The sequence below is a fragment of the Lepidochelys kempii genome, chromosome 5, assembly GCF_965140265.1.
Source record: "Lepidochelys kempii isolate rLepKem1 chromosome 5, rLepKem1.hap2, whole genome shotgun sequence".
Lineage (NCBI taxonomy): Eukaryota > Metazoa > Chordata > Testudines > Cheloniidae > Lepidochelys > Lepidochelys kempii.
In genome coordinates, this window is record NC_133260.1 from 82,054,572 (window position 1) to 82,065,461 (window position 10,890).

A 10,890-nucleotide genomic window follows, 5' to 3' on the forward strand; every position below is an offset into this window, starting at 1 on the left:
GATTTGTCAGAGGAGGCATTACAAAGCACATCACAGCAGAACTGGAGAGCAATGTGTTCTTGAATTGCAAATTTGACATATTTATTAGGTAAGAAAATAACACAGGTTAGTCAAAGGGTAGGATGAGTAGGTGAAGTTTTCATTAAAGCTGAAGTTCAAAGAACAAAAAGCACACTTCTGAAATTGACAGTAATTTAACAGACAAAAACCCTTAAATTTCCTTTTTAGGTAGACAATTTTTCTTAAGTAGACTGCTCAGCAGACTCTCCTTTTTTTGCCAAGCCATGTCAACAATAGCCAGATCTATCAGTACAAAATTTAGCATGGCCAGTGCAATAATTATTGAGCCTCCATGCTTTATAGCAATTAAAACACAACTAAAAATGACAAGGAGGAAAATAAGTGAACACCCCTACACATTAAAAAGTTTCCTATTATATCATTATATTGCAATACCGAATTTACCACAGAAGTTTTAGAAAACTTCAGATCCCATTTGCTTGACATTTTTCTTTTTTCGGTATTGATCACTCAATTAATGATTTTTATTTTTTTTAAACTAAATTGATCCATGCATCACTGTATTTTGTTTAGGGTATTCCTAAGGTTTTGGTTATGGGAACTCTGAGCCACTAAATCTACCATTTCGTTTTTGAAGTGTAACCTAGAAGACTGAACTTGCCAAAATGAATTACAAGATATATTCCACTATCTTATACTGGATGCAGCAGAAAAATTCAGAGAAGATTATTTCCCATGAGACTGTAAAAACCTAAAGTCAGACACTTACGAACAATACACTGATTTCCTCCAGGGAGCGTTTTCCATCCAGGGCAACAGTAGGAGTGGAATCTAGAGCCACACACGTTTGGTCTGTCACACACATACAAATAAATGTGCACACAAAAATGTCGGTCAATGTAAAGGCACATCCAGGTTTTTTAGATATGCAGAAGGGAAAGAATCTACAGTCCAGGTACAACAAAACAAAAACTGTATGAACTGCCAAACAAAAGCAAACAAACTCCCCTTCCTCCAACCCAAAATAAAAAAAAAATCAAACAAAGAAAAAGCACCTTCCACCACCACCTTAAACCGAAATTAATCATAGAATATCAGGTTGGAAAGAACCTCAGGAGGTCGTCTAGTCCAACCCCCTGCTCAAAGCAGGACCAGTCCCCAATTTTTGCCCATATCCCTAAATGGCCCCCTCAAGGATTGAACTCACAACCCAGGGTTTAGCAGGCCAATGCTTAAAACCACTGAGCTAGCCCTCCCCCTTCAAATTCTTCCTCAAACCAAACAAAACCATCCTCTTTTGCAAGCACATCGTTTAACGTGCAAAACAAAGTCTACCTCAAAGTTTTTTTTAAGGCTGTAATACCCAGGATCACAAAATTGAAGCCCTATTTGTTACTTGTTATTAGCACCACCTTTTCACGTTTACCTTTACAAGCAAACAACTATTTTTTCAAACATAATCACAGTATCTGAGGGTACTTTTTTTTAAAATCGTGGCCACAATTGAGAATTAAAACAACAACATTAAATTGGACTAATAAGTGAGTTTGAAAGGAAATGTCATGTGTGATGAAGACAAACACGAGAGCCACCAGCAGCGGTTTTGAAGCGGGGAGAGGTTACACGGAGACCGCTGTGAACTGCGCGAAGGTAGCTGTGTGGGGATTACACAGATTGGTAATGGATTCCACTGAGGTGGTGGGGATTGGGGCTTGCATGGCTGGGGCTGCGTGGACTGCCGGGCGGGATTGCGAGGTGTATCGATGTAGTTGTGGACTGAACGAAAGGGGTTACACGGCGCTGCTTGTGGACTGCAGGGAGGTGAGCGGGAAGGGGCTGCCCGGGGGTGGCTGTGCTGCATTGTGTGCAGTAGCTGTGAGCTGCATGGAAGCGCGTTTGCGGTGAAGTGCTTCCCTACCCCCTGAGCACATCCTGCTGTCCTCTCCTGCGGACCCGGCTGGTGGCGGCCCCTGCCCCGTCCTCCCGATTCTCCGAGGCTGGGTAGATGGCGTCTGTTCCCCCCACGGGCCGGACCTGCTGTTGCTTTTGCTGCCCGGCTGCTCCCTGCGCCCACAGCGCGACACAGCCCAGCCACAAGCAATAAAGCTGCGGGCAAAGCCCCCGCTGTCTCCCCATCCTGCGACTGGACAGCTCGAAACCCCGACCAGGAGGGAGGCCGGGTGCAAAGCACTGAAACTTCCACTCCGGGGGCGTCTTCAGAGCGCAGCACTCGGCAGCTGGGGGGCCAGGGGGCCGCTGCTGCCTCTTTCCCTGCCCGGGAGGGACTGTACCGCAGCCGCCTCTTCCACAGCGCCTTCAGCAAGCCGCGGCGGGAGCACGCGCCGGGGCGCCCTGGGCTCCACGCTGCATCGCTCCGCAACGTGCTTTGTATTTACAAAAGAGCAGGGACCGAGGTGAGCTTCAGACCGGCCCCGCGAAGCTCCCGGCACCCCGAGGAGTCACTAAGGCACAGGCAGGCTGCGCCGGAGCTGTGCCGAGGGCAGAGCAATCCCGGCCGAGGAGCAGGCGGTTTGAGAGACGGATCCTGGAGAGGCGGCGAGGCCAGGGAGGCGAAGGGGCCCCCGGACGCTGCAGCCGCGGACCGGAGAGCCGCTCTGCGGAGGAGCGAGCTGAAGGATGCGAGGCGCTGGAGGGTTTTGAGGCAGGGCGGCCGCCTGCCTGCCTGTCAGTCAGTGGGGAGCCTCGCAGCTCCCAGCACGTGGGAGCGCAGCAAGGAGGGCGCGGGCCTGGGCGGGTGAGACCGGAGATGGGCGGGGGCTGCAGCCAGGGGGAGGAGAAGGAGGGGCTGAGAACAGGGTGGGGGAAGAGGCGCAGCGGGAAGAGACGGGGAGAAGGAGGAGGGGCTGTGGGGGAGAGGAAGTCGTAGGGGGAGGGATGGGCGAGGATGAGGTTATGCGAAGGAGGAGGGGCGGGGAGGCAGGAGAGGGGTTCGTGGGGTGTCAGTCGTTTCATTCAGGCCCCTTGCTCCCCGGTTCCATAACTTCGCCCCCCTCCCCCAGTGTCTCGGGGCGGTGCCGCGGGCACTCAGGAGACGGCGCTGTGGCGGGGGCTCTTTTGCTTTTGCAAGAGCTGCCTTGGTCCCTCGCTTTCTTTCCTAAGCAAGCTCTCGTAGCGAGGACCCTCTGCTGCCACGTGCCGGGGTGGGGGTGCCGCGGAGTTAGAGCGACGTGTGCAGAGTTAGTCGGTGCAGAATTGCCCCCGAAGGGGATTGATTTCTCGCTGAGGCACAGAAGTGGATCTCGAACGCACCGACCCTCCCAAGCAAGACCACAGACCTGATCACATAAGGGGCATTGCCATTGGGGGAGGTGGGCAGCTGGGGTTAGTTATCTGGCCAGCAAGGCGGGAACTGCAGTGCAGCCCCTTCAGTGGTGGGAGATATCCTGCAGCTGAGGTCTGTTGAGGAAATTGGACAGTTACCCGCGGTGAAAAGGGCATGTAATTGCTCTCTTTCCACTCGTGACCTTTTGCCTGACTTTGTTCTAATTTCAGTCCAGCGGGAGGAGCGGTTGCGTTGAGGAGCCCAGACAATGAATGTTTATTCTTCCAGGAGGCGTGCGGTTGAGTAGCTAAACCTTGGCAGTTAAATGAGGACACCAGGACTGTAGCGCTCTAGAGGCGAATCAGATTTTCATCTTTTGTCTTTTTTTAACCTTGTGTATTTATATGAGAGTTTGGTGACTTCTCTGGAAGGCCTGGATAATAAGTTAAGATTTGCAAAACTTTCTTTACTTTGCTTGGATTTTCCTGCTTGTTGAGGTTGCTTTCAAATACATCTCAAACATCAAAACAAGAATCAGCTTGTTTACCTGATTTCTTGTCTGTTTGCTTGGTTTCCACCCAAAACCATAAATTTGTTGAAAATTGAACAAGTGCTCAAAAACTAGCCTAGATTCACCTTAAAGGTTTGTGAGTCTGACCAACCTAAAACGGGGGGGGGGGGTTGTTCTTTTTGTTTACAAACATTTGTCATTGCTCTGATAGTAAAAGGGGGATATGCTGTTTTCTTAATTTATTATGACAGTCTTGAGTGATTAAAATGCTATTGAGGAGACTTCTCACACTATCATGGCTACTGCTATATCCTTGGGATTTTTTCCAAGTAGCTTCTGGCTACCTGCACAGAGCTGAAAATTTTTACTTCTGTTTTCAGGTGGGGATGAGATGGAGAAGGGATCATAGGCAGCAACTTATATGGGCCTGTGCTCCACCAATAGTCAGGAACATGGGCCCAGCTCCACCAATATTTCGGCTTAAATTTTCAGAGCCATCCTGTCCCTAGGATGGACTGGGGCATCAGGCTCTGCAGTTTGTGGGGCCCTGTGCTTCATGGGGATGCAGGGTCCACAGTGGCCTGGGAGGTGGAGGGCTGGTGCTGGCAGCAGCAAGTGACTCAGCCCCTTCCCCCAAACCCCTGCCTCTACTCCAGCCCTCCCTCCCATCTAGTCCCCCAAGTGCTTGGTCCTGCCCTGCCTCTTTCCAGCAATCCAGCCCAGAACAGAGCAGGCTGGGGCTGGATTGCTCACTGCTACCAGTGCCAGGCCCCCTGAAGCATGGGCACCCCCTTCCCCCCAAAGTGCAGGGCCCAGACTGGTTGCCCCAATCCCTCCTATGGAGGGGGTGGCTCTGCTTGGACCCATTTGGGGCACCACCAAGAATTATACAGGCTGGTGGCCCATGGAAGGGATGAGGATTATTCCCTTGCAGTAAAAACTGTCTTTCAGTATGAGGTTAGGTCACACCTTTCCAAGTGGAGAAAGGGACCTTTGGAGACAATGTCTGCCTTCAGAGACAGAAAGAATCACTGCTGTTTCAAATTAATGTAGGGAAGAATACCGTGCTGCTAACCAAATACTGTCAAAGGTCTAGTTCTTCTGGAGCTAGGACATTATAATTATGTCCTCCACTGACAGTGCAGCCAAGAGGATCTGAGCACCATCATTTCCAGGAGGCACTGGAGATGGATCAGTCATGTGCTTTGGATGGAAACTGATTCCATCACCAGAGTAGTAGTAAGATGGACACTTGAAGGCAAGTGAAAATGAGGCTACCTGAAAATAACATGGCAAAGTAATAGTATGACAAATTAAACTTTCCACTCTTCTCAGAGTGGTGATAAACTAGGACTATATATACACACTTAACGCCTCCCACTCTTTTCCCCAGTAAAGGATCCTTTTTTGGAAAAAGTCAAGTAGGTGGGGGGGGGGAGTACATCCCTAAAATAGTCAGTTTTAAATGGAACAGTTTCAACTGGAAATGTTTGATATATCTAAGTTTACACTTGTCTGTTTTCTGCTCAGAGAGGAAATAAGATTTCATGAACTGTGTCACCATTGGTAAGATATGGCATAGAACTTCAGCTACTACTTGTCTAGCTCTTTTCCTTCCAGATTCATCTGTTACAGGATATCAGTATACCATTGCTGAAGCTGGGAAAGAGAATCTTTGAGTCACTGACAGTCTTTGATATGATTATATCAAGAGCTGTGGAAGCCAAGCTGAAAAACCTGGGGCACAGCTGGGGAACCATTGAAAGACTGCCTGAAGCAGACAGGAGTGGAGGAGCTTCATCACTGTCCTAGCCACCAGAGGTGTAACAGGAACACGCTGATGATGACTATCAAAGTAGACTGTCAGTGACTCAAAGTTTCCCTTCCCTAAAAGGACTCTTATACTGTATGAGGGGAAGCCTAAGTATTTTTAAAATAGGGTGCAAGGTACTGAGCAAAAGAAAAATACTGAAAGAGGTAAATTGTGAAATTATATTTCAAACACATCAAAATTAGAGATTTATATTTCAGTCCCAGAAAGTCTGTCAGGTTGTTTTTGGTGGATTACTCCCACTTTCAATAGAGCAAATTAGGAATTATCTATTGATTCTCAATGAGACTTAGGTGCTAAGTGCCTTTGAATGTTGGATTTAGGCTCCAAAGTCACACAGGGTACATCTACCCTGCAATAAAAAATACCCACAAGTGGGTGGTATCAGCTGGCTTGTGGAGCTATACAATTGCAACATACATGTTTGGGCTCAGGCTGGAGCCCAGGCTCTGGAACTCCAGGTTCAAGAGTCTGGGCTTCAGCCCAAGCTCAGATGTCTACACTGTTTTATAACCCTGCAGCCTGAGCTAGCTGATACAGGTCAGCCATAAGTTTTAGTGTAGACATACCTTTAGGCTTGAATTTTCAGAAGCCCCTAAGTGCTCTTATGTGGAAGCATGACTACTATTAGGTTTCAGAGTAGCAGCCGTGTTAGTCTGTATCTGCAAAACGAAAAGGAGGACTTGTGGCACCTTAGAGACTAAAATTTATTTGAGCATCTGATGAAGTGAGCTGTAGCTCACGAAAGCTTATGCTCAAATAAATTTGTTAGTCTAAGGTGCCACAAGTCAACAAATTTGAGCAGAAGCTTTTGTGAGCTACAGCTCACTTCATCAGATGCTCAAATAAATTTTAGTCTAAGGTGCCACAAGTCATAGAATCATAGAATATCAGGGTTGGAAGGGACCCCAGAAGGTCATCTAGTCCAACCCCCTGCTCAAAGCAGGACCAATTCCCAGTTAAATCATCCCAGCCAGGGCTTTGTCAAGCCTGACCTTAAAAACCTCTAAGGAAGGAGATTCTACCACCTCCCTAGGTAACGCATTCCAGTGTTTCACCACCCTCTTAGTGAAAAAGTTTTTCCTAATATCCAATCTAAACCTCCCCCACTGCAACTTGAGACCATTACTCCTCGTTCTGTCATCTGCTACCATTGAGAACAGTCTAGAGCCATCCTCTTTGGAACCCCCTTTCAGGTAGTTGAAAGCAGCTATCAAATCCCCCCTCATTCTTCTCTTCTGCAGGCTAAACAATCCCAGCTCCCTCAGCCTCTCCTCATAACTCATGTGTTCCAGACCCCTAATCATTTTTGTTGCCCTTCGCTGGACTCTCTCCAATTTATCCACATCCTTCTTGAAGTGTGGGGCCCAAAACTGCACACAGTACTCCAGATGAGGCCTCACCAATGTCGAATAGAGGGGAACGATCACGTCCCTTGATCTGCTCGCTATGCCCCTACTTATACATCCCAAAATGCCATTGGCCTTCTTGGCAACAAGGGCACACTGCTGACTCATATCCAGCTTCTCGTCCACTGTCACCCCTAGGTCCTTTTCTGCAGAACTGCTGCCTAGCCATTCGGTCCCTAGTCTGTAGCTGTGCATTCGGTTCTTCCGTCCTAAGTGCAGGACCCTGCACTTATCCTTATTGAACCTCATCAGATTCCTTTTGGCCCAATCTTCCAATTGGTCTAGGTCCTTCTGTATCCTATCCCTCCCCTCCAGCGTATCTACCACTCCTCCCAGTTTAGTATCATCCGCAAATTTGCTGAGAGTGCAATCCACACCATCCTCCAGATCATTTATGAAGATATTGAATAAAACCGGCCCCAGGACCGACCCTTGGGGCACTCCACTTGATACCGGCTGCCAACTAGACATGGAGCCATTGATCACTACCCGTTGAGCCCGACAATTTAGCCAATTTTCTACCCACCTTATAGTGCATTCATCCAGCCCATACTTCCTTAACTTGCTGACAAGAATACTATGGGAGACCGTGTCAAAAGCTTTGCTAAAGTCAAGAAACAATACATCCACTGCTTTCCCTTCATCCACAGAACCAGTAATCTCATCATAAAAGGCGATTAGATTAGTCAGGCATGACCTTCCCTTGGTGAATCCATGCTGGCTGTTCCTGATCACTTTCCTCTCATGCAAGTGCTTCAGGATTGATTCTTTGAGGACCTGCTCCATGATTTTTCCAGGGACTGAGGTGAGGCTGACTGGCCTGTAGTTCCCAGGATCTTCCTTCTTCCCTTTTTTAAAGATTGGCACTACATTAGCCTTTTTCCAGTCATCCGGGACTTCCCCGGTTCGCCACGAGTTTTCAAAGATAATGGCCAGTGGCTCTGCAATCACAGCCGCCAATTCCTTCAGCACTCTCGGATGCAACTCGTCCGGCCCCATGGACTTGTGCACGTCCAGCTTTTCTAAATAGTCCCTAACCGCCTCTATCTCCACAGAGGGCTGGCCATCTCTTCCGCATTTTGTGATGCCCAGCGCAGCAGTCTGGGAGCTGACCTTGTTAGTGAAAACAGAGGCAAAAAAAGCATTGAGTACATTAGCTTTTTCCACATCCTCTGTCACTAGGTTGCCTCCCTCATTCAGTAAGGGGCCCACACATTCCTTGGCTTTCTTCTTGTTGCCAACATACCTGAAGAAACCCTTCTTGTTACTCTTGACATCTCTGGCTAGCTGCAGCTCCAGGTGCGATTTGGCCCTCCTGATAACATTCCTACATGCCCGAGCAATATTTTTATACTCTTCCCTGGTCATATGTCCAACCTTCCACTTCTTGTAAGCTTCTTTTTTATGTTTAAGATCCGCTAGGATTTCACCATTAAGCCAAGTTGGTCGCCTGCCATATTTACTATTCTTTCGACTCATCGGGATGGTTTGTCCCTGTAACCTCAACAGGGATTCCTTGAAATACAGCCAGCTCTCCTGGACTCCTTTCCCCTTCAAGTTAGTCCCCCAGGGGATCCTGGCCATCCGTTCCCTGAGGGAGTCGAAGTCTGCTTTCCTGAAGTCCAGGGTCCGTATCCTGCTGCTTACCTTTGTTCCCTGCGTCAGGATCCTGAACTCAACCAACTCATGGTCACTGCCTCCCAGATTCCCATCCACTTTTGCTTCCCCCACTAATTCTACCCGGTTTGTGAGCAGCAGGTCAAGAAAAGCACCCCCCCTAGTTGGCTCCTCTAGCACTTGCGCCAGGAAATTGTCCCCTACGCTTTCCAAAAACTTCCTGGATTGTCTATGCACCGCTGTATTGCTCTCCCAGCAGATATCAGGAAAATTAAAGTCACCCATGAGAATCAGGGCATGCGATCTAGTAGCTTCCGTGAGCTGCCGGAAGAAAGCCTCATCCACCTCATCCCCCTGGTCCGGTGGTCGATAGCAGACTCCCACCACTACATCACTCTTGTTGCACACACTTCTAAACTTAATCCAGAGACACTCAGGTTTTTCTGCAGTTTCGTACCGGAGCTCTGAGCAGTCATACTGCTCCCTTACATACAGTGCTACTCCCCCACCTTTTCTGCCCTGCCTGTCCTTCCTGAACAGTTTATAACCATCCATGACAGTACTCCAGTCATATGAGTTATCCCACCAAGTCTCTGTTATTCCGATCACGTCATAGTTCCTTGACATCACCAGGACCTCCAGTTCTCCCTGCTTGTTTCCAAGGCTTTGTGCATTTGTATATAAGCACTTGAGATAACCTGTTGATCGCCCCTCATTGCCAGTATGAGGCCGGAGCCCTCCCCTCACAGACATTCCTGCCTGTGCTTCCTCCCGGTATCCCGCTTTCCCACTTACCTCAGGGCTTTGGTCTCCTTCCCCCGGTGAACCTAGTTTAAAGCCCTCCTCACTAGGTTAGCCAGCCTGCTGGCAAAGATGCTCTTCCCTCTCTTCGTAAGATGGAGCCCGTCTCTACCCAGCACTCCTCCTTCATGGAACACCATCCCATGGTCAAAGAAACCAAAGCCTTCTCTCCGACACCATCTGCGTAGCCATTCGTTGACTTCCACGATTCGATGCTCCCTACCTAGGCCTTTTCCTTCCACGGGGAGGATGGACGAGAACACCACTTGCGCCTCCAACTCCTTTATTCTTCTTCCTAGAGCCACATAGTCCGCAGTGATCCGCTCAAGGTCATTCTTGGCAGTATCATTGGTGCCCACGTGGAGAAGCAGGAAGGGGTAGCGATCCGAGGGCTTGATGAGTCTCGGCAGTCTCTCCGTCACATCACGAATCTTAGCCCCTGGCAAGCAGCAGACTTCTCGGTTTTCCCGGTCAGGGCGGCAGATAGATGACTCAGTCCCCCGGAGGAGAGAGTCCCCGACCACCACCACCCGCCTTCTCCTCTTGGGGGTGGTGGTCGTGGAACCCCCAACCTCAGGACAGCGCATCTCATGCCTTCCAACCAGCGGAGTCTCCTTCTGCTTTCTCGCCCCAGACATATCATCTGGTCCACTCTCCGCAACGATACCTGTGGAGAGAACATGAAAGCGGTTAGTTACCTGTGTCTGTGTTACTGGAACCCGGACATTCCGCTTACCTCTTCTGGAGGTCACATGTTGCCAAGCTTCTTCACTGGTCTCTTGGCTCCTCTGTGCAACCTGCTCTATATCTGTAGAGCTTTGTGCCCCTAGAAGCCTATCCTGAGTTTCGTCCAGGAAATCCTCAGTTTCCCGTATGCAACGCAGGGTTGTTATCTGTTGCTCCAGACCTTCAATCTTCTCTTCCAATATGGAGACCAGCTTGCACTTTGTACAGACAAAGTCGCTTCTGTCCTGTGGAAGAAAGACAAACATGGCACATTCAGTGCAGGTCACAACAGCTGAACCCCCCCCTTCCATATCACCTTCCTACTGTGAGCTTCCTCAGAGCAGTTTGCAAGACGTAAGCCTCACTGGGCTCCCTCCAGGCGAACTCCCAGGCAAACTCCTGCTGTGTGCTGCTCTGCTGTCCCCGCTGCTCAGCTGGTTCTCCGCCTTCTTTTTCTTTTCTATCAGTGTGTCAAGGACTCAGAAATCTAGTTCCCCCTCCCCCCCGCCCAAAATGAGTTCTCAGCCTGTCTTTCTGACATCCCTTTGTCAATGTCCAGGTGTTAAAATCAACATGGCCAAAATTTGGCTCTTGAACTTTTCCTGCCCATCCCCTTCCTTCTCCAAGACTATAGACACCAGTCTTGCGGTTACTCAAGCCTGTAACTTAGATGTCATCTGTCTCTTCTAGC

At 49.1% G+C, this 10,890-nt stretch overlaps 2 protein-coding genes across 2 annotated transcripts in view; both read right to left on the reverse strand.

The window, feature by feature from the left end:
* Positions 1-2,369, reverse strand: part of FBN2 (fibrillin 2) — a 254,203-nt gene extending 251,834 nt beyond the window's left edge. The window contains exons 1-2 of the mRNA XM_073344871.1: positions 1,940-2,369; positions 791-873 (exon numbers count right to left, since the gene is read on the reverse strand). Coding sequence (XP_073200972.1) covers positions 791-873; positions 1,940-2,157 — 301 coding nt within the window. The 5' untranslated portion in view covers positions 2,158-2,369. The remainder of the gene's footprint in view (positions 1-790; positions 874-1,939) is intronic.
* A 73-nt stretch (positions 2,370-2,442) lies between these two features.
* Positions 2,443-10,640, reverse strand: LOC140911943 (uncharacterized). The gene is made up of 3 exons (XM_073346105.1): positions 10,516-10,640; positions 7,833-10,140; positions 2,443-2,799 (listed from the first exon to the last, which is right to left on the reverse strand). Exons 2-3 carry the CDS (start codon positions 9,423-9,425, stop codon positions 2,443-2,445), a joined length of 1,950 nt encoding a protein of 649 aa, XP_073202206.1. The 5' UTR covers positions 9,426-10,140; positions 10,516-10,640.
* Positions 10,641-10,890: the final 250 nt, after the last annotated feature.